The sequence below is a fragment of the Saccoglossus kowalevskii genome, chromosome 3 (assembly GCF_978046115.1).
Source record: "Saccoglossus kowalevskii chromosome 3, keSacKowa6.1, whole genome shotgun sequence".
NCBI lineage: Eukaryota > Metazoa > Hemichordata > Enteropneusta > Harrimaniidae > Saccoglossus > Saccoglossus kowalevskii.
In genome coordinates this window covers 11,927,324-11,952,329 of record NC_140643.1, presented here as the reverse complement: position 1 = coordinate 11,952,329, position 25,006 = coordinate 11,927,324, and the positions used below count along the sequence as shown (strand labels likewise).

At 31.7% G+C, this 25,006-nt stretch overlaps 1 protein-coding gene across 1 annotated transcript in view; it reads right to left on the bottom strand.

The window, feature by feature from the left end:
* Positions 1–2,315: 2,315 nt before the first annotated feature.
* The window catches only part of LOC100368431 (A disintegrin and metalloproteinase with thrombospondin motifs 9), a 61,410-nt gene continuing 38,719 nt past the window's right edge, over positions 2,316–25,006 (bottom strand). Inside the window, exons 25-34 of the mRNA XM_085497284.1 lie at positions 9,642–9,806; positions 9,204–9,377; positions 8,089–8,265; positions 7,579–7,767; positions 7,167–7,305; positions 6,218–6,404; positions 5,588–5,724; positions 4,546–4,742; positions 3,542–3,659; positions 2,316–2,717 (exon numbers count right to left, since the gene is read on the bottom strand). Of these exons, the coding sequence (XP_085353410.1) occupies positions 3,567–3,659; positions 4,546–4,742; positions 5,588–5,724; positions 6,218–6,404; positions 7,167–7,305; positions 7,579–7,767; positions 8,089–8,265; positions 9,204–9,377; positions 9,642–9,806 (1,458 nt within the window). The 3' untranslated portion in view covers positions 2,316–2,717; positions 3,542–3,566. The remainder of the gene's footprint in view (positions 2,718–3,541; positions 3,660–4,545; positions 4,743–5,587; positions 5,725–6,217; positions 6,405–7,166; positions 7,306–7,578; positions 7,768–8,088; positions 8,266–9,203; positions 9,378–9,641; positions 9,807–25,006) is intronic.

Here is a 25,006-nt window from a genome sequence, read left to right as displayed (position 1 = left end):
CCTGGACGTTGTTTATTGATTCAGTCTTTGATACAGATCAATCTGTAAAAAGGATGTTGCTAAAGGAAATGGCAGGCATCTTTAAACATCATAATTATTTCATTCCATAAAGCAAACATAAAATTGGCAGGACGATCCCATAATCCTAAATTATGAATTGTGAACTAAGTTGGAGGTAGATGATTTGTTACAAAATATTTCAGTAATACTGGCATTGAAAAACTAAAGAAAATAGAAAATATAAAAATTTGAAACTGTATGAAATTACAGTATTGCAAAGATTGCATCTAAGTTTTGTCAGTCTAGAGGGAACAAAATGGTTGGGTGGGTTTAGGACGGTAAAGTATATGTCAATTTACATTTAATATGTCAATAGCACTATTAAGAAAAATACAATATACAGGAACCTCTGCAAGATATAGCATCTATGTTTGCAATATGTTGACAATTTTTACTGCATAGTTTATAGAAAAATATAGTTTAATAAAAACACGTGGCAGTGATATAATTGAAGGTATGTAACTACATTAATTACAATACCAGTATTGGTATGTTCTTGTTGGAACTGACGGTCTATTAAATACAATCTTAAATGATGATTTTATACACCTGAAATACTAGAAATTTTTGATATTCACCGATTACTGCAGAATACCATATTTTTACTTGGAATTTAGTTGTAAGTCCAGTGAAAATACAAATACTTTGCACATGATTTGTCAATCCAAGTTGTGGGTTTCAGCAAAAATAATTCCAGGTAATCTACAGTATTATTTTATCAAATTCATATTCTATGATAATCATTTTCATTCACTTTAAAACTGATGATTTCTCATATTCTATGTAAATATTGATTTGAACAATCTCATTGTTTATAGAAGGTTTGCAATTCAGACAGTCGGATATAAGCTACAAAGAAATCTCATCGACAGCCTGAACTGAAAATCAGCAGCTTAATATGACGACAGTTATCATTTTCTGCACATAAATATACAAACAGGACATGTTAATTCTGCCAAAGCCCAATACAGGTGTAATTTATACCTTAAGGTAGAAGCCTACTCACAATTTTTATTAAAGTTGGTCATAAATCGCATGATAATGTTCATTGTATGAAATCATGAAGCTATTGTCCAATGCAACTATTAAATAGCATTCTTTTATGTGTTAATATAAAGTATTTTTCAAAAATCGCTATTTTCAGAACAATTCCATGCATTTTTTGCCAGTTTTTAAAACTCAGATTTTTTAAAGAATTGAGAACAAACAAAAGTATCCCATCATTCACAATATATTATTTGTTCAGCCTATGTCACCAGCCTACAATTTGAGATATGGCATATTATCTCTGCCATAGGAATCTATGGTAAAAGTACAATAATCCGAAAAAAAATGGCCACTATCCACTAAAATACATCCATCATTTTATCGTAAACCAAGCTGGTGACCCCCAACTTTTTTTAAGTCAATATCGATATATTGCCTGGAAGTACAATTTATTGGAAAATTAATAAATTCTGGTGTATTTGAAATCATGAGTAGGCTTCTACCTTTTAGTCATATGACTCACTATTCTAGCTGTATATTTATGCGGATTTGATACCATTAAAAATGTATTCAACCATAAGGATTTACAATTATTTGCAGAATATAAACGCTGCAGGTAACTAAATGTAACTTGTCAACTCAGCAATGTAAACTGCTAATGTAAATCAGACTTTGCGCCTTGGCTAAAAAAGTACAGCTTTAGTCAGGGTGAGACATCCAGAGTTGACAAGGAGATAGAGTTGTTCCTCAATTAATGAAAAGTTTGCGAAGAATGAGGTTTGAATCCACAACATCAACCAAATAAACTGAGCTTTTGTGGATTCAGAAAAAAGTAGAATGGTTATGGTATGCATGAGCAAATAAAAAAGCATACAATTAGACATTTGTACTGGTATTTATGTGAATTTGCCTCAGTTCAGTAATGTGCACAGGGTAATGCAACTGACTGCTGAATCTACCAATATTTTTTCTGCCTTGCACAATTCACTTGACTTTGACCAAAACTGTGAGTATATATCTTGAAATTATTTTCTTGTGATGTTTTCTACTACAGATTTGCTTTATTAAGGTAAAGGCCCTAATCACAAGATACTCTTTATTGTCTGTGCTGTTTGCACTTTGGATTGGTCTTTTGTTCCCCATTGAATTATAAATCTTAAAAGCACACTCAGTATTTAATTTGAGAAATGACATGGAAGTTGAACCAATCACATTGTCAGTTTGGTGTCTTGTCACACCAATACAAACACATGGGATTTTGATGCACCTTATACATTAATATTAATTGCATGATTTATTATAGACAAAATATGGTATTATCAAATAGTGCATCGTTTGGTTTCATAAGCTTCAAAACCCCAATACTGAGCTTTGTTCATACAACTCAATAAATTACCTCATATAACATTTCATATGTTTGAAGAGGAAAAAATAATTATCAAAATTCTTAGACATCTGTTGTTTCCTTACATAACTTATAAAAAATACATATATATAAAAATAAAATATTGGTATATACATTTGAGATACATTGTTTTGTATACTGTTGAAATGATATAAGGGTATTCAGTTAGCACCAATGTTCAATAGAATTTTTAATCTATCCGAGCTTTTTTGTGTTATAAAAATATTTCTAAAAATATATATCTTTAAAAAGACTGTACAAATCCCTATAAAAAAAGAAAGAAAATAATTAGGTTTATTAATGCAGGTTAAACTTTATTTTGAGGTACTGCAGAATACTTTATTTTCGCTTGGAATTTATTTTCGCTATTTTCGCTGAAGGGATGATTCCGTGAAAATAAAATCCAGCGAATATACTTTTTTTCCTATATTTCCTATTAAACTCATGAAAAATCAGTGAAAATAAATTCCAAGCAAAACGCCCAAAAAGCCTTTTCAGCGAAAATTAATTCCAGCGAAAATAAAGTATTCCACAGTAATCATCTGAAATCATTTGGTTGTAGAGATGGTTGATATGAGTGATGTCATGGGTTAGTATTATTCACAAACCCATGACCATGATGCAATGAGAATTAACAAGCTCTATGAACAAGTGATATCAGGTAATCTTTTAATCACATGACCAACTCTGAGTGCAAAACAGAGAGATCAAAATTTGACATAAATGCGCGTACAAAACAAATGCTAATAAGCCATGTCGTCTGAGTGTTGGTGGACGCAGAAATATAAACTTTCCTTTGATATCTTTTTGAAGTAAAGTTAAGTAGATATTAATACATTTCTCTTTGCCCTAATATTTTGTTAAAATGAACAATTTCACAAAACTTATAAAGCTGTATTTGCTCCATTAGCAGCAGATGTGTGTTAATAGAAAAAAAAAGTAATATTTTAATAATCCAGTTATGATTGTTTGATATCTACATGTTTCAAGTGCAGATGCACCTCATATGGAGCAAATACACAGCCCTGCTATGAAGAATTTACATTTGCTATAGTTTTTTTTTTATTTACAATAAAAGTTATAACTGACCTGAGTTTGGCATCTTGATATACTATCATGAAAGGAATGCAAGTTGTAATCCACTCATCCTGTCTGGAAAACATTTACCACAATAACCACCACACCTACCACGTATTATTTGACCATTCTACAGAAGTAAATGATAATAATGAGAATTTCGTTCATGAATAAATATATAATAAGGAACTGAATGTTTGGGAGTTAAAATTCCACTGAAATCACAATAACTCCTTTGATATTAAACTACTGAATAATATTTTTGCTGGATTTAATTATTGCTCAAAAGGCTTTTTAGGGTGTTTTGTGTATGGATCACTGATTTTTGCTGAGTTGAATGTAAAATTATAGAAGAACTGTATATTCGGATTTTATTTTGACTGAATCATCCTTATTTTACAGTATCCAATTCAGCTGCATCTTCATTTACTTTAAAAACTGATTATTCACAAGGTTTAATGATGGTGCTAGTTGTACAACACATGTTCTAAACGATATATTTTGTGTGCATTGTATAAGTTCTATGCAGTGTGCACTCTTAGCCAATAAGACATGTCACTGACACCCAGAAATTGTTTGTGTCACAAGTAGTCATGATTCATCCACGGCACAACCAATGACATACCAGAAAAATATACATTAATATAGTGTTCTTCAAAACAAAGGAAATCTAGAGTCACATCATTTTATTTCATGCCTTCAGAAGCTTCCTACAGCCACTTTATTTTTTTTTTAAATAGCTCTGTCAGCAGCATAATTAAAATCAATTCCATCAAGATTCTTACAAAATCAGTCACGTTAGAGAAGTCACTGGTCACACGTATGCCAAAAACAACACTGTGACAGTGCAATGACTAGTGCCCTATTATTTTCACATAAATTGCTAGATTACAGTTTATAGTAAATTAAAGGAAAATTGCTTTGTTGGAAAAGACAAATATTATCTAGTAAAAATTTCTCGAAAAAAAAAAAAAAGTTTATGTCTTCCTATAGAACTAAACACAATGTATAATTACCTTTTCTCTGAAAATATTTCTGGTGACAGCTGTACCAGCAGTATCCCAGCTTGTTTCGGCAGTGACAGCTAAACCAGTGCCAGTTAAATTAATATTGAAATGTCCCTGTGGACAATTAGCGTAACTATAACAATCACCTGCAGTACCAAATGGGACAAAGATTCCAATTTTCGTTGTTGAGAACTTGGAATCATCATCTGGGAACAAAAATAAAATAAATGAATGTGAATACAAATGAATGAATTTTTTATATCAATAATGGTTTCTACAAACATTATCAACACAGTCAGTTCAGAAACGATGTAGGAATAATGAACACATTAAAAAAAATTTTCAACCAAGTAAATTCAAGAATCAAAACGTATTCAGAAGCACTGATCCAAAAAAAATGAAGAATACACTATCCAAATATGATTATACCAAATCAGTATGTTATTTGGTTATCATATAGGCCCAGTTGACAACTCATTTATTGACTGTAATAGTTGGACATAGGGATTGATAACCAGTGTGCCCTGTTACAGAGCTGATTTTGTAGAATTCCTGAGTCAAAATGGAATCCTTAAAATCAAGTTGAGTCAGCTTGTTGGCTGCTGGGAAGGTCAGTCTTCAAGAAAAAGTATATGTGACTATATACTGTGAAATACTTTATTTTAGCTGGAATTATTTTTTGCTGAAAAGACTTTATGGGTGTTTTAGATGGAATTTATTTTCACTGATTTTTGACAAGTTGGATGTAAAGTTTAGGAAAAAAGGAATCATTCCTTAAGTGAAAATAGCGAAAATTAATTCCAAGCAAAAATATTTTACAGTATATTAAAATAACTTGAGGCATAAACAAAAATGTTTTGGCCTATGATTCATTTTATTTTTACACTTATTCTGTTTATAAGTGTGGATTACATTTTACCAAATTACAAATTCAATAATTATAATTAGATGTTTTTTAAAATGACTATATCAATGTATCATGTTCTAACGAGTTGCGTCACAGCTTCATGTCAATTTAGAGAGCCTATTGTTGATAACTTGTTCTACTTACCAAGAACTGATAATGTATTTATATCAATTCTGATTTTAGTGAATGATGAAAATCCAGATTCTGGATGACCATGAACAGTACAAGCACAGTCATAATTCCTGTTCCCATTATCTGGACACTTTTTGGGCTCTAATAAACTGAAAGAGATCAATAATATTAAATATATTAATATATCATCTCGCGACAATTTGGAACAAATGCCAATATTTTGATAAGAATGAATAATAGTGTTTTATTGTATCTTAAAAAATAACATTTATATCAGTGTACAGCAATAATAATATAAATTTAGTTTAAAATGAAAAACAGTCATGAGTCAGTGCAGTCTCTCCTAATAAACAAATGTTATATAAATAATGACAACTGTTTTTATTCATCAATGGAAGCGGCAGTCCTTACATCAGTGATGCTGACCTCTCTCTCTATGCATATTAAGATGGAATTGTCTTTTGTGCTATAAAGGAAATGCACTATAGAAAATTTGCTGATCAATAAGTTCAATACATAAATAACTGAATCAATTACAATTCAAACCCAGCTAGGCTTGTTTCAGAACTTTTTAGTGGGGCATCCGCCTTACTCTACCGAGTAGACCAAATTGCTGCTCCTCTATTAGGTCAAGTAACTTACGTTTTTGGATAAATTTCTGAAAAATTTTCAGCTTCACCAGCTGGCAGTGTAAGATATTCGGATGGATTATCTGATATCATATTATAACAGTACACCTGTAACAGTCTTCCATGCACTAAGATTTGATATTCACTGTCCTTGGTAACACCTTTCATCTTTTTAACATCTTGACAACTTCCAGGTAAACCTAAGACACACACAGAATGTTGAAATCGAGTCAATTCATGATCAACACAACAAAAATTGAAAAAATATCTTTTAGCGTTTTATTTGGGGTTTGCACTCATCTCAAATTCTGCTTCTCAAATTTTTAATTTTAATGAGAACCTTCCTTTATTTGCATGCCAAGTGTAAATATCCATAAAATGAAAATGCTAAGAGTACTGTAATCTATGTTTTGGGGTTTCAGATTAATGAAGTTGATATTATTGTGAGCTATGCTGTAAAATTGTTTTGAGAAATGATTCCTGCACTATACTGCAACGTGGTCAGGATTAACATATTTTAATACATGTTTAAATACATGTTTGAAATACATATTTGAAATACATGTTTGAAATACATGTTTAAATACATGTTTGAAATACATGTTTAAATACATGTTTAAATACATGTTTAAATACATGTTTAAATACATGTTTGAAATACATGTTTGAAAATACATGTTTAAATACATGTTTGAAATACATGTTTAAATACATGTTTGAAATACATGTTTAAATACATGTTTGAAATACATGTTAATTTATTGTATGCTGGATCATTGAAATGTTTGATCAAAGATACATCTCTGTCATTTTTGGAGAATTATCCCACACATCTGTGATATAAGCATGACATACAAAATCAGCTTTTGACTTGGTGTTACAGATGTCACTATCACATTTTACATGACTCTGTATAATTTGATTGAAAATAATGTAAAAGAAAAGAATATATATGAACTTACATGGTCCACTATCACATGTTCTGAAACTTTCAGGTTTGACAGCAGGAGGACGGCACATATTTTCTAATCTAGTTTCCCCACTTCTACCTGTACATTGTACTTTTCTTTGTGTTATTCCAATTCCACAACTCCTAGAACACTAAATTAAGAGAAATATATATTATAGTGACACACAGGATTACCAAACCACTAGATTCAGCTCAACACTATGGTAATTTAATTCATCAGGCACTCAACAGATTGGTCACCCCATACACTTATTAATTTTTTTTATATAAATCATGTATATATTCGTCTGTGTGAGAAGGAAGTTACGATAACTGCTTTATTTGATATATACATATTAAAATAAAATTCATTTATTGTATACTTGATCATTAAAATATGACTTATTTTTACTGTATATACTTACTTCACTCCACATTCCTACTATCCAATGATTGCTAGCGTCACATTCACCCAGATTACATAATTTGACTGCTGATGGCTTTTTACTCACTTCACATCCTGTAGTGTCTCCTGGTACAGGCCATCCTCCTTTGCTGAGTATCTTACAAGACACTCGTCTTGATTGGTGACCCTGTCCACATGTCTGTGAACACTGATAATAGATTAAAATTAGTTTATTAAAGCAAACTGATTTCAAGCCTAGCTTATTCAAAGAAATTATTGATGACTATAACTTAGTGATTAGTACTTTGATGGACATTCCCATGTTGAAATTAACAAGAAACATTGCACATTGAGCTAATACATAGAAATGTAAATAAGTATTCACAAAATTAGATAATTGAAGATATCATCACGAAATGAACAAATCTAAGAGATGGCATAGCATGTAGATAAGTATGTCCTTCTCATAGTGAAGCAGATTGCATGCTGTATATCTATAACAATTTAACTAAAATATGATCATACATACTTCAGACCACTGGCCATTGGTCCATATAACTGTAGGACCAGGGCAAGATTGGGAATTACATTTCTTTGAGTTCCTGGGTCTTTTTTTACCACACTTTCTATCTTCTACAAGCTGGTCTTTACTATCAATGCAATGAACAACTCTGTGTCTTTTACCTCCGCTGCAAGACCTTGTACACTGTTGATGAATAAAGTTATCAATCATCTTGAAACCATGTTTTTGTATCATACTTTTTCACCACCAGACTTTCTCACCCAACAGACAAAATCTGAGCCAATTTTTTGTTTTTATTCAAAATATTTGGCTATTTTAGTCCAAATCTTCTGAAGAAAAGTGCACTCTATAAAAGGGACTATTTTGCACATTTGTGATGAAAAGAGGGAAATGGTGGTGAAAAGGTTAAGAGAGGAGGGTGTGTACTATAAGTAAAATATCAAATGAAATGTTGTAGTAAGAAACGAAAGGGTAAACAAGCATGAGAATGTTAATGGGTGATTTTAATAATCTGTGAGCATCTAAAAAGTGTTTCTTAACTGTACCAAATCATATTGGAGTATGCAATAAATGATAATGATACTTTAATAGAAATTTGAATAGAAAAACATGATTTTTTTTCTTTATGTGAACTTAAAATGGAAACCCAAAGATCATGTGTCAACCAGTTGAGTACAGAGGAGTAGTTTGTTGCAGTCCCTGCCAAACGCCTGTGAATGTACATAGTTCTTAGGTGATTTCCGGTTCAGGATATAGCAGTTAATACCATGATTTTTTGAAATACTGTGGAATACTTTATTTTCGCTGGAATTAATTTTCGCTGATTTTTTATGAGTTTAATGTGAAATATAGGAAAAAAAGTATATTCGCTGGATTTTATATTCACGGAATCATCCCTTCAGCGAAAATAAATTCCAAGCGAAAATAAAGTATTCTACAGTACTGTCTTATTTTGAAATACTTTCTTCATTAGAATTTGCATTATTTAATATAGTAGGATGTAGAAAACCTGATTAATACCGCAAAATAATGGTACACTGAAAAGGGAGGTGCTGAGATTGGGCAAATAATATAGAGATTACTCATAGCCCTATATGCATTACTAGAGGAGACGTGCTTACCTGTGACCACCTACCAGTCCTCCATGTATATGTGACACAATCAGGTTTTTTACATTTGCGTGTATCAATTGGTTTCTTTCTTGGGTCACACAATTCAGAAATCCCTGTACGGTATCTATCTTTAGTACATTTTACTTCTCTTGTCTTCACACCTTCTCCACATTTAACTGAACACTGGTAAAAACAAATTTATTTTCATCCTTATTATCATGGTTCAATTATTGAGGCTGAATTGTCTAGATACAATTGTTAAGTTATTGTAGTAAGCACAAAGCCACAAAATTTACAAACACAAATAAAATAATGCAATAAAAACAAATCCCTTATAATACCAAAAGTTGTCAACAGAGGGCGATGTTATACACAAGTGCACAACTAAATTCAAATAGAACAGGCTGAACGTGGAAGTTGTGTGTGAATTATCAGTGTTAGGATTACCTTACTCCAGGGTTCTGACTTCCATTTTGGACATTTCATTACACGACATCCTCTTGACTGTTTAGGTTTCTCACTTTGGCATAGCTCATCTGGTAGATCTCTGCCTTCACTGTCAATACAGTAAACTGCACGATATCTTTGTCCTCTGCCACATGTAGCTGAACACTGTAATCAAATACAAACATTATTAATATAAATATACAAATACTGGAGGCACCAATACAGTGAAATGTTACCTTGGCCATGCATAGACGCTAAAAGTCTATGTCTTGGCTAAGGTACTTTAGCTAAAATTAATCTCAATTTATAAATCTTAGTTTATCACTTATTGCAATGGTCTGCTGGGTAAAGACCCAAAGACAGCAAGGGAAACATGTAATTAAAAATGCAACTCCAGATGCGGAGAGAGATGAAGACTTCTGACTCATTTTTCAAAACAGCCACAAAAAATCAAGATGTTTTATTTTCAAACATTCTGCTGTCTTGTCATTAGTTTGACTTGAACAAACCAGGAGGCACATATCTTTACTACAGCTGACTACCAGCTGTTCACTTGTTTAGCCTAAATTCTTAATAACTCTTTCTACCATTCACTCTATTACAATCAAGCAAAGCAGTGGTAAAAATAACATAGAGAAGAGCCAGCCTTCAAAAACCTTTCTGTTTCTCATTTGCCTAATATTGCTCACACAGCTATTGATAACATATGGTCAAAGTGAAAACACATTAATATAGATGATATTATTATACTTCTAGCACCGAAAACAATAAAATTAGCCATTCTATAAAAAGCTGTATCAGCACTCCTTCCTATACCTGTCACCACTTATTTAAACATTCAAACTTTCCCTTACATGGTGTAAACTAGGTTACTAACATTGACATGTTCCAGATTATTGATGTAACATTCAAACATTTTCTTTTGTTTACATTGGATGCAGAAGTTCCATAGCACACCATGGAAATAGAATTCTGTCACTGACACAAATATCTCAGCTGGAATTAATTTTCGCTGAAAAGACTTTTTGGGTGTTTTGTATGGAATTTATTTTCACCAATTTTTGACGAGTTGAATGTAAAATATAGGAATAAATGTATATTAGCTGGATTTTATTTTAACTGAATCATTCCTTCAGCGAAAATAGCAAAAATTAGTTGCAAGTGAAAATAAAGTATTTTACAGTAATCTCTTAAAATATGTATAATAATAAGATTATCATGAGAATACCGCAAAATATGCACTCAGGCAGTATGGGTCAATATGATCGCTATACTGCTTTTGAACTCTCCAAATAACCTTATAATATAAAAAAAAAAAAATTTAACACAGAATGCCTCTGTGACATCTTCAAATGATGTAGATGGATGTAAATAAAGTCATTGAAAGAAAACAACTCTGTTTGGTTGTGAAGCCATTGTCATTTGGAATACAGTAAACTCCTAAAACAACAGTATTGATGGATGGCTATAAATTAACAATATCAGCAGTGTAAACATCATCCTTTCGTACCAATATACATTGTACATCAGTGAACCAATTCACCAATTGAAGGCACAAATTAAAAGAATGGTGCATTCCACAAACACACAACTCAAATAAAAATTATTAGCTGATGTGAATTGTGACTGATCAAAAAAAGCAGTAGTTTGCACTGGTATTTAATTCTGATACAAACATAGAGCATGACCAATAAAAGTGCCACAGGTCAGAAAATTATACCTTCAATAAGTTTACAGCAGATTATCAACGAATCAGCATTCTAAATTTGTGAATAATTCTTTGTAAAAGTTATAGTTCTGCTGAACATTAAACATGTATCTTGAGTAGTATGCAAAATGTATTTAATTGTAGTGACTTAAAAAATCTCAAAAAAAAAATTGCAGTTGGTTTTTGCAAAATGTAAAAACTTCTAGACAGAGTATCAAACTTCATTGGACAAAGAATGTGCTCTACTGAGGTTCGTTTATCACTTTTATTTTTCAGAATATATTGAATAAAAAGTGAACTACCCTTTCTTTTCTGTGTTAAGTTTCCTGTACAACAAACCTATTTGCTTGCATCTCTGAACCTACAAAAGTAGCTATGTGTACTCTGTACGTGATGACCAGAATGGCAAAAAACAAACTATGACTAACAATACAGACTTCAAAGACTATATCTACTGAATCATGACTGCAATTAGTAGATTTGCTAATCAAAACAAAATATACATGTATATCTACTCTCCTGCACTTAAATCTAAGTTAAAGGATCACACAGGCAGGGACTAGGCTGATGATTGCTTACAAAGAATACAGATTTTTTTTACAGTATAAGATTGCATTTACTGAAGATATTTCAAGTAGGTAGAAGAATGCTGAGAGATCAAAGTAAAGCATTCATACTTCATTAAATCATTTAAATATATTCACTGAACACATGTACTTTACTTTGGCATACAATGGCAAATTACATTTAGATATATCACTTTCGTCCCAACTGCTGAGACACATTACAAAAAAAATAATTATTCTGCCATAATAATTATAGCCACAGAAAGGTAAATTAAACATCTGGAAAACATACTGTGCATTTATTAAAATAGCATACCAGTATTCGATTTACAACACAAATTTGAAAAAAAATAAAGATTTTTCATACATGCTATTTTCTCCCAGTTTGCAAAGTGGTAATCTGAAATATAATGTGGTATTAGCCCCCACAGCTGTAACTATTTTATTCATTCTAGACTACAAGGATGATACAAGTCAGTACTTATATTTTGCTGCCTGCACCAATACTTCAATTTACAAATTTCTTAATAAAAAAAAAATAATATAAATATTTCTATATTAGAAGCATACACAAACCAAAAACTGAATGCTGGATCATGACTTTTGACTTTTGACTATAGACACACTTAAGTCTTTTACAAAAGCAGAGCAAATACAATATGATTACAAAATATACCTAACCAAATTTTTTACCAATGTACTAGTACTATCGTTGGAACCCACACATGTTTTATTTTATGTTAGAACTTTACGATTATTACGTCATTGTTACATTTAGCTACAATGTTATAGCGTTCAGCCAATCACATGGTTTACCGCTCAAATTTTGTTATTGTTACAATCTGTCACTTTTGCTGTTGCTCCACCATCTTGTTATCTCTTGGTGAGTCCGAAATAAAACTATCGAATGATTAACTAATTTTCATGACTGAGTGATATTCCTGAATCGACCGTAGATGTCCATAAATAGATTGTGGCCTTCCCCACAAGTACCTAGGACAACAAAGATATATTTTGTGGAGTGGAAATTTAAATACAGACTTAAGGAATGTAAACCAAGGGTCTCAGCCTGCATAGTTTAGCATGACTAGTGAAGCAGTCTATTATTACTGAATAATCAGAGTATCTGTCAACAGGTTTGTACACTGTCACTTGATCACAACAGGTGTATTAGATATATTAAAACTCAACTACGACTTAAAGGTCATAGAAAATCAATGGCAAGTTTTACTGCATACAAACACAGGTTACGTTACTTTGTGATTTTTAAACCACCTTTCCATAAACACAAAATTCATTGGAATCAATTTTGCATGTAACCCCTTTTTCACACCAACATTTAAGTGCAACATACTGCACATTTTTTAACATTTTTTTTGTTAATTTTGAATATCAAAATTTATTATAAAACATGATTAATTTTCTTGAGAGAATTGCATTGTTTACAAATAGAACTGAGAAAAGCAAATTTTAGTGCAGGAACTTTTTTTTATGCTGGAACAGCTACATTTAAAAGAAAGCAAAAAGAAACAAAAGTCATTCTGAGTAGAAATTAAAATTAAATCATTTACCCTTTCTTGAAAGAGATTGATCAGTCCTTAAAACTCAAATGGTCTGTTTATGTCTAAGCATAGATATGTTACAAAGCAGTATCCTCTGAGGAACTTTAATTATTATTGCCATAAGAAAAGACATGTATGCAAATTGTGTAAAAGAGGTCAGTGCAGCCTAGAAAATGACACCATTATACAGTGCACCTTTATAGTGCAGATTTTGTCTGTGAATGCAGTAGAAGAAATTCTAGCTGGGATTATGTCACTACTCACTAGAAAGGGTAATGCACTAGTACTTAAGAGTTTATAAGTGATTTTGTCTGGACTATATGTAGTACCGACAGTTGCTTTTAAATTTACTCTCCATCTGTTTTGATAATGAAGATGGTATGTGGGTCCCAAGTAGAATTTTTTGGACAATATACTGTAAAACTAATAACCTTGTAGTTTATCTATTTCTAATAGCCTAAAAACATATACTGTATTTGCTCTTTCAGTAGTGTATGTGTTTTCAAAAATGTCAGAGGTCTATGGTCTAAATAAGTAATATTATATTATTCAGTATATGTACAAGTATGATTTTTGGTTTTTAAGCACTTCTATTAGAGATGTCCTTCTAGTAGAGCAAATGGTATTCCTTTAATGTGATTAATTTTATTCAAATTTAGCTTCTGCAGTAGTACTAGCTTTTTTCAAACATATTTAACAGTGCTTATACTGAAATTGTCAAGAGGTTCCAGCATTACTCATAATTTTACAAGATAATTGATGATTTTTGTGTTTTGTGATTTTATCAACTCAGTGCCCTAGACAATGTCACAACCCTGTCCCCATTTATCATGGCAAATGTAGTTTACTGAGAATCAATCTGGAATATCTTTAATATCAACAGACAACAGCAGCAAGCAGGTCAGATAAAGTACAGCCTATCTATTCATAGGGATCAGTAACACCAGCATTTACATGTGTAAGATGATGTGAAATACCACTCAGCCAATCTGACCACCAGTGTATTTACAATTCTTACTCTTGAAATCTGTACATGTCTATTTAATTAGCTACTGGCTACTATTGACATTCTAAAATATGTACAAATTTATCGCTGTGAAAGGATTACGAAAATTCTAGAAAATCAGTAATTTGGTTATGTTGAAGGACTAAGTACTATGATTACCAACTACCAATTCATCATGACCCCATACTGCCTGAGTATATACTTTGCACTATTCTCATGATAAACTTTTTATTATAAACCTTTTCCATGCTTGTAGTAATTATTTAATGAGAGATTATAGCCTGAAATTGGCAACTAAAAACATTTTGGGCTGTATGAACATTATGTCATTTCTGTCGTGCACTACAGTACTTCTGCGTCCAATGTAAACAAAGATTATAGCCTGAAATTGGCAACTAAAACATTTTGCGATGTGTGAACATTATGTCATTTCTGTCGTGTACTACAGTACTTCTGCATCAAATGTAAACAAAGATTATAGCCTGAAATTGGCAACTAAAACATTTTGTGCTGTGTGAACATTATGTCATTTCTGTCGTGCACTACAGTACTTCTGCATCAAATGTAAACAAAGATTATAGCCTGAAATTGGCAACTAAAACATTTTGTGCTGTGTGAACATTATGTCATTTCTGTCGTGCACTACAGTACTTCTGCATCAAATGTAAACAAAGATTATAGCCTGAAATTGGCAACTAAAACATTTCGTGCTGTGTGAACATTATGTCATTTCTGTCATGCACTACAGTACTTCTGCATCAAATGTAAACAAAGATTATAGTCTGAAATTGGCAACTAAAACATTTTGTGCTGTGTGAACATTATGTCATTTCTGTCGTGCACTACAGTACTTCTGCATCAAATGTAAACAAAGATTATAGCCTGAAATTGGCAACTAAAACATTTCGTGCTGTGTGAACATTATGTCATTTCTGTCGTGCACTACAGTACTTCTGCATCAAATGTAAACAAAGATTATAGCCTGAAATTGGCAACTAAAACATTTTGTGCTGTGTGAACATTATGTCATTTCTGTCGTGCACTACAGTACTTCTGCATCAAATGTAAACAAAGATTATAGTCTGAAATTGGCAACTAAAACATTTTGGGCTGTGTGAACATTATGTCATTTCTGTCGTGCACTACAGTACTTCTGCGTCCAATGTAAACAAAGATTATAGCCTGAAATTGGCAACTAAAACATTTTGTGCTGTGTGAACATTATGTCATTTCTGTCATGCACTACAGTACTTCTGCATCAAATGTAAACAAAGATTATAGCCTGAAATTGGCAACTAAAACATTTTGTGCTGTGTGAACATTATGTCATTTCTGTCGTGCACTACAGTACTTCTGCGTCCAATGTAAACAAAGATTATAGCCTGAAATTGGCAACTAAAACATTTTGTGCTGTGTGAACATTATGTCATTTCTGTCGTGCACTACAGTACTTCTGCATCAAATGTAAACAAAGATTATAGCCTGAAATTGGCAACTAAAACATTTTGGGCTTTGTGAACATTATGTCATTTCTGTCGTGCACTACAGTACTTCTGCGTCCAATGTAAACAAAGATTATAGCCTGAAATTGGCAACTAAAACATTTTGGGCTGTGTGAACATTATGTCATTTCTGTCGTGCACTACAGTACTTCTGCATCAAATGTAAACAAAGATTATAGCCTGAAATTGGCAACTAAAACATTTTGTGCTGTGTGAACATTATGTAATTTCTGTCGTGCACTACAGTACTTCTGCGTCCAATGTAAACAAAGTAAAGTGTTCAAATGTGAAGTCAATAATCGTCAATGTTGGTGATGTAGTTTTTAAATGATTTTTAAATGAGTGCCGATTTTTAATGGATGGAAAATTCTATTGTTTTTAGTGCTAGATGTATAAAAGTACATATTAGATAAAATGAAAAATCAATTTAACGCACTGAGTGGATAGTAAACATTGTGGTTTAAACTAACTGCCATTGCATTGACCCACCATGTATTTTATTAGCATTACATATCAGCTAACCATTAAACCATGACATACCCTTGTAAGGTCAATTGACCATGTATTTAAACTTGACACCACCAATGATGAATAAATATAATACCTTCTAGTTTAGCTAAGGAATGAGCTATTAAGTTTGGGGGGGGGGGTTGTAAATTGAGAGATTTGTGCTGAAATAATACAATGATAAATTCAGCCCAATTGGTTTTATTCATTCATGATTACTAGTTAAGGATATAATTTCAAATTGCTCACGTTTTTCAGAACTGTTCAAGACCTCACCAAAAGATATGTCATAGAATTTTTCAAAGCTTTTAAAAAAGAGCTAAGTTTGAGATATTTAAGACTTCCATGGGTACCATGTCAAAAGTTACAGTAATTTACAAAATGGTGACCTCATTTTGTGCAGGACCATACTGATCAAAGACAACTAATACAATTAACGTTTGTGAGCTCCAACACACTTGCTTTAACGAGCAATAATGAATTTATAAGACTTCATCATAAAACATGTCTCTTGAAATAAAATGAAAAACTAAAATCACTGCTTGATTAATAGCTATGATGCAACATAAAGTACCATGGAAGGCAGACCACTGACGTATTATGGAGGGCAAACTCTGACGTATTTCCTGAAAACACTGACTCAACTTCCTCACTTAAATTACACATTCTAAAACTACGGTCATTTTGGTCACCACAAATAAATCCATGCCTAGTATACAGCAAATGTCATCACCGTCACAGGTCAATGAGTTGACATCAAATAAACCAGTTATTATTTTTATAGGAGACATATGCTGATACTGAAATGAGGCCTTATCTTAGGTGCCAACTGCTCATTCAGATTAACATTATTGTATCAACAGAGAGGAATTAGAAAAAAAAAAAAATTCAATGATTTTTTCAAAAGTTTTACATAAAATCGATTAGAAATTTGTGAAGATACAAGCACATCAATTACTGCTTTCAGTAAAAAATTATTTCAAATACAAAAAATAAAATTGAAAGTGACTTTAGTAAAAACAAGCGAAACTATTTTATTTAAAGTAAATCGTCATTTGATAGAATTATATACAAATAAATATTAATTATATATAATTTATTATATACCATGTTGACAGGAAATTATTGTGTACCACAGCAGAGGAGTGAACAACCTTATAGGAAAACCACTGGAATTTCATCTATCTTTTTTCCTACTGACAGTATTTGAACTCATAGCCAAAGAATTCAATTAAATTACAATGTATACCACCCAGAACACTTTATTTTTTATTATCAAACATAAATTGGATAAAATCAGGAAGACATATGAATAGAAATATGACATTGATAACCCTAAACATCCTAAAATAAGCAGAAGCAACATATTTTTTCAAAATAACTGAGCAATAATGTTGAAAATTAAGGCACTCATGGTGATATTGATCATCTTCTTTATTAATTTAATTGGACAAATATACTCATCTGACATTTATTTTAAAGTATGCATTCTACGCACCCTACTGTTTCAACAGAGAAATCTTTTGGCATGTAGTACTTTATTTATACCCAGTGTAATTACTATTTTTAATTTCAATTTTCCTGAAGCTGGCATATAACTTACTTACAAATACACGTTTCCCTATTTTAATTATAGTTTTTTGGCCTGAACTCTGAAGGCTCAAGGACAATCCAGCCACTCAATTCTGGACAAGGACAAGTTAGTTCAATATCACAAACCATCAAAGAGACCAATGACAAATTTACTGACCTACTGGAAGATATAAAGTATTGTCTTGCTGAGAAAAATGGACAAAGTGCAGGGTCACGATTGTTAACGTGACTATGAATAGAAGCAAATCACTACTGAAAACGGTCATAGTATAAAAATACTGTCACATTGAATGAGAATAAAGGAAAAGAAAGAAACACTATCGTTAAAATGAGTATAAAGCACAATATATTGAATGGTTTCTGTGTTGAAGGCATTCTTACATTTAAAAGAGTGTGTACCTATCAATGTCCAAAGCACTGTACCTTGAATCATCTCAGATGGAGTGTATTTGCATAATTGACGCACACAGCTGCATTCAGGTGTGGAATGCAGGTAAACCGAGCAGATCATAGTAGAAAGCAAACCTACAATCCATTGTTGCACAAAAAGAAACCAAGAAAGTTACTTGTACTTGTCGGCTAAACTCAGCATTGCAACTTGTGCTATGGGCCTCCCATAGACTAGTGGCTACATGAACTAGTATGCGTAAGTGACTGAACAACTGTCATCCACAATTAAAGGACAAGAAAGGGGGAGGTGCATGAGCAATTGATGATTAATTATCAGTAATTTGATAGTAGCATAAATTACCATAGTTCAAAGGTCAAATTTTCCTAATTTTAAAAAAAATTTGAACTGGCTCCTGGGAGCCTGTGGAAAATAAATTTAGAACACATCACGTAAACATAGCTATAACTAACTGACCAATCAATCTTCATATTCTGCAAGTGAAATTTCACAGCTTATTTTATAGAAATATTTAAGTAAATGTCTGGCTATGAGAGAGTTAAATGTGGGAGGAGCATATTTTTATGAAAGGCCACTGAGAAGCAAGGACGTGTGCCTAACAGACAGCTGAAGGTTGAACGGGATGGACCTGTATGTAAATGAGTGGTTCCCATATACCATAAAGGACAGCCAATGACTGTCCTATTACTATATACAAGACATATATGTATATACTCCCCTTTTGTAATATTAAATAAACTGAGTAGAGACCTTTCAAATGTAAAAAGTGGGGAGGGGCAGGTGACAGTCAGCAAGCTCTCTGAATGACTGATTTGAGAAGCAATTGGAATCCACCCAAGTGGAACACATGGTTTTACATTGTGAACAAAGACGAGAAAACTTTCAATTGCTGTAAATGCAAGACCTGAGTAATTTTTCAGCAATACAATCACATTACTTTGCTACCAGCAACCCTCCAACTTGTTTCACAGGTTCTTAAGTTGGTAGACGACAGACAGACATCGTCTGGCAACATGTACTTAGATAGAACTAGTGTACTGTAAAGTCTTGGTATGCCAATGCATTTTCTACTTTACTTGGTTGATTTAAAAGATGGATCCCTGGAAGTAAGTACCTCAACCCAGGGAGCTAGTACACAATTTAACTGAAAATTTCATTAATTTTAACACATATAATCATGATATAAGCAACAACGTCCTATGAAATTTATATCTCCAAACTTTTTATGATAGGTCTTATTTCTATTAAAAACAAAAGAAATGAAGATAAATTTAGATATAGTTTTAGAATAGTTTTCTGAATATTGGCTTCCCAATTAGCAATATGAGAAAAAGGATCCTTTAGTTACAGGAAATCAAGGGTGATTCTAATTTATCAGCAGTTGGATCTATAAGACTTCAATGATGAAATGATGAGATGTCTCACAACCTCTTCAAACCTTTGCCCTCCCATATAGCTGTCAAAAATAGCAGACTGCATCTCATGTTTATAAGCCTGTACTAACAAGGCCATGTCAGCTCATTGGTATAGGTCAGACAGTCAGGCAAGCACTGAGGCAGAGGTATAAGGAGATGACCATGAAAAATTCTGGGTGGGCAGATAAGGAAAAAAAACATAATCAAATTTTTTTTTTCATCACTTATTTTTGAACTAGATTTTTTAGGATGATGATATAGTTTTTTCTGCAAGTTTTCCCTCTAGAGTTTGTTTTTTCAAAATTTTCTCTATATAGATTTTTATTTTCCGAATCTACCCCCCTGAGTTCTCAATGGTCAACCATTAAGTAGAAAGCAACAATCATTTGATAACTATTGTAAAATGGTACTACTTCAAATTTCATCCTAAATATTAGCCCTATCATATCATGGAGAATAATCCTAAAAGTACCCATCCTCCCTATAGATATTAGAAACTATTTCGCTACCATAATACCTTTTAATAAGAAGTCAGAAGTACTTTTTCAATCTTTAGCTAGTTCAATCTTTTATCTGTAATTAGGGTTGAACCTTTCTTTATTCAGTCAATGTGTAATGTTGTCTCACTGACTTGTCAAGATGAGTTTACATCAGAAATCAGACTCCATACCGTATATCTACAGTAGGATTTGATGACAGGAATAAGCAAACCCCACAAGGCATGGAATTTCAGAGTGTACTAAATAAAAAATAAAAAAGATTCCTAAATGAATTTGACCCTTATCACCAGAACGTAAAAACTCCTAAAACATCTACCATATGCCTAAAATTATGAATAATCATTTATTTTAAGTTGTCAATGGATACATACTACTTAATTTTAATTACTAAAGATTACTAATTAACTACGATAATTACTAAAAAAATATGAATTGTCCTAACTATATGGAGACATTGACAATAGTGGCAGCAATTATTTGTTCTGCAACATTGACTAAGTTTTAATTTGATGGTCAATGAGTGGAAACATTGTGAGAACAACAGTGATGTGGGAACAGCAGTGATGTGGGAACAACAGTGATGTGGGAACAGCTTTTCATCAATATTCAAAGTTTGAATCCAATAATTTAGACCATTTTGGGAACTATCTGACATACCTAATCTATGAGCATCAAGATTTTATTCAGTCAGGGACTACTGGTAAAAACATTTGCATTCTATACTCTTTTTGTTTGCTTATTTTGAAATAATGTACAAACAATTAAAGTAAGAGGATATTCTATCACAGGTCCCTGGACTACTCAAATCATTTACCACATGACACCACTAGAGGTTTAATTGGGAACCAGTGCTGTATTTAGATGACCTATATGTTAAAGATAAATCCAATGTCTAATTTGTGCAAATAATGCAGACAAAATGGCTACATTTGGGGGAAGACTCATCACTCAAATTTATGAACCACATGTTTTATCACATATTTGTTTCCAATATAGTATTGTTGGACAGTCTTCCTCGACAAAAAACACATATTAAATTTAACAACTTAGAAGAAGCTTTTCACATGTTTTTATATAAGAGATAAATTGTTTGCCAATAAGAGCATAAAGACCAATTCAGTCTATTTTTGACATTGATAAGATCCTACACCAGACTTGATATTTTAAAATTCTCAAGTACGCAATTCTCTAATTGAAATAATACCATACATCTCAAAGCAAAAACTTTAATCATCGAATCTCCAGGGAAGAATTACTTAGGTAGAGCAGTTTTAAACAAAAGACTATTAATATTTAAAATTCCTGCAATATATTCCAGTTAATAGAACATTTGCCCTTGCAATCTATTGAAAAGGAACAGCCAGTGTGATCAATGAGGCAAATTTAGTTTGTTTTCAGAAGTTTTACTATGCATTATGCATGGTTAGCCATGCTTTAACCACAACCCTGGAGTACAGTGGTACAGTTTCTTAAAAAACAAGGACAACAGAAGCCAGTTCAAAGTTTCATTTTTCAGTGAACACAATTTAAAATCTTGTAAATCTAAAGTACTGCATTACATTTGCTGGATCATTTAAATACAACTTATTTTGAGCATAGACACACCTACGTGTATGTCTTTTACATTAGCATATTCACTGCAATGTTTGTACAAATCTTTAATTTTTTTCATGCAATACCACTTTTCTGTAATTTTCGTTTTATATCATCTACTCCCTGATTGGCATGACAAATACTTTCTTGAAATTCTGAATTAGTGCCCCAGTGCCCCAATTTTGTCATAATCAATGTAATACTGAGCCAAAATAAATTATATGGGACAACCCAAATTGTAAAATATAATTAACAGTAATGAGTGCTAAGATACAGTGAAATAAAGTTAGTTCATCAAAACCAAGTTATGTATGTCATCCCATCTTGTAATGTAATACTGTCCTAGTGTTTCAGTTTATGGTACATATTTCTAATCACCATCATAAAAACTTTAATGTTACTTTATGTCTTTACGATTTTGCCTGGTTTGCGCCAATTTAAACGGAGGACGCTTGTTACAAACCATAGTAAATCATATTCTGGAGTAATATTAAATGTTCTTCAGCAGATTTGAACTCAAAAGTATGAGTAATCATTTTGAGCATGTAGCAAGTCATTAAAGTTTAGAGACAGGGTCAAAAAGGCTCAGTAAAGGCACAAATTTTTACTAGTAGTCATAAATCATCAGAATTATTGAGTTCAAGTACATATGATAAGCATCTATGGGTGATTCCTTTAGTTTATATGAATATTGTAATGTTATCTTTATTTCTATAATCATACAGACATTTTTTTTACCTTATATTATTATTCTATTATTCTATTTCTTCTAAATAACTATAGACATCTGTCCAATAAAGTTAGATTGACTAATGACCAAAGCATATTGCCTCCAAGTTGAGGGGTCCAAAACATATTCTAAATATGGGGATTCATTACACAATGCTGGCTGCCAACAGAGGGCAGTGCACTAGACATCAAGTAACGTTATGTGGAGAATACAGAGAGAAATTTCATGAACTTTTGCAAAGTTATTCTCTGTGATTATTTGATTGTTTGTTATACTTCCACATTTGAATGAGTAAAATATCAAGTAGATATAGTACTTTTAAATTATCTCTATTCTTACTAGATAGTGGTGAACCACCACCACATTTACAATATGTACTGTTGCTTATACATGTTGTACTCGAGGAAATTAGTAAAAAATAAACATTTTTTTTTTAATGTTCTCATGGATAAATTGTGTACGTCTGTCCATAGGGATGGAGGTAGGTTTGGACTGGGAAGATAATAAAAGTTACTGTGTTTCAAACATGGGTTACTCATTATGTACAAATAATTATGTTTGTGTGTTTTGACAGTTATTCAGAGAGCATTTGGTCACTTGGCTTTCCTTATGTACTTAGGTCACACACCCATTCATTTCCCTTGAATGTTTTTTCTAACTCCCTCAAAATGATTGATAATAAATAATATGAATCACTATTAAGTAAGAGCTGATGCAAAGACAATCCACAGGCTCTTTCTGAAGCTTTTTCAAATTTTAAATAACACTAAATTTTATAGGTATAAAAAAAAATTAATTTACAATGTACAAAAATCATAAAAAAAATGAAACTTGAATCTATAAAAGTTGCAGTGTCAGAAATTCAAATCTTTTCAATATTTTTAAATAAACAACAACAATAATAATAATAATAATAATAACACTACACTTAAGCAATTACATTACATAACATTATCAAAATACTTTCATACAAATATTGCTGATAAAATTCTCATTTTTTCCTGAAACCAGAAATAAACACAATATCACATGACATAGTATATTCCTTGTGTATCTCTGATTTGCAATTTTTATTATTTTTAAATATTTTTAATTTAAAAATAAAAGACTTCAGAACAAAAACATGGCAAACAATAAGTTAGCAAACCAAACATTAGGCAAATCAAGTTAAAGGCAGTAGACATATAAAATGTTATATTAAGATCGAACTAAAGCCATTTGTATCTTTCAGAGAATGATGTATTTTTGACATGATTAAAATGGCACTTTAAAATAGAAACAACATTGAACTATTTTTATGTGTAAACAATTGGTTACTGATCTTTTTAAAATATATTTCAGTTTTAATATTTGTATCCAATATATGTGTGAATTCCTATAATTCCTAACTGATAAACAGACTTGTGAAGTGTAAGTTACAATTTGTGCACACTTTGAATTTGTCTATAATGAAAAACAGTTACGAGACTGGTTAAACTTCTGGTATGTTGTTTGTATTTCAAATTTTTGGAACATACCGGTAATATTATGTTGAATTTCTAACTGATTTACATTGAAGATGAATGTTAAATTATCAAACATAGTTACTGATTAACGCGAGAGTCATCGCAGAACGCACGATCAAACATGTCATGATGCGATGACTGTTGTATTTTAACATATTACCTTATGAGCATTGCTTGTCATTCATGCATATTTTTTAGATGCTGATGGGAAATTAGGATTATTAGTTATATTTTTAAAAATTTTAACTGGCTGTTATTTCAGTTAATATAATTAATTAACAAGACAATTTTATTGGCAACATCCCTCTGATCTGTAATTAGCAAAATGTTTATTATCATATAAAACAACTGCTACCATGTCTACCATGTCTTTTTCCGTAATATTTTTATTGAGGTAGCTGCGAAAGATGAAAACTTAAAAAAAAAATATTTTGCTGCTGCACAGAATACGTCTTATAAATATTCATGACAAAAAGGTCATGTGACTTCGCTTTCATCTTTCATTGGACAAAGTGTTGTCATAAATTAGCTACAACATACAAAGTGAGGTAGATGAAACAGTTTTAGTAGGCAGCACAAAAATCAACAATAAAGGTGGATTTAAAAAAAAAATACATTTTTTTATCTAATTCAGCTGAGATTAATAGTCGATAGGAATTTTTCAAAAATCCAGACCCTGTAAAAATACTAAAAATAGAATACTACTACCTGACGTAGAAAACGATAGAAACAAAAATAGTAGACGTTAGCATTACAACAATAAATGAAT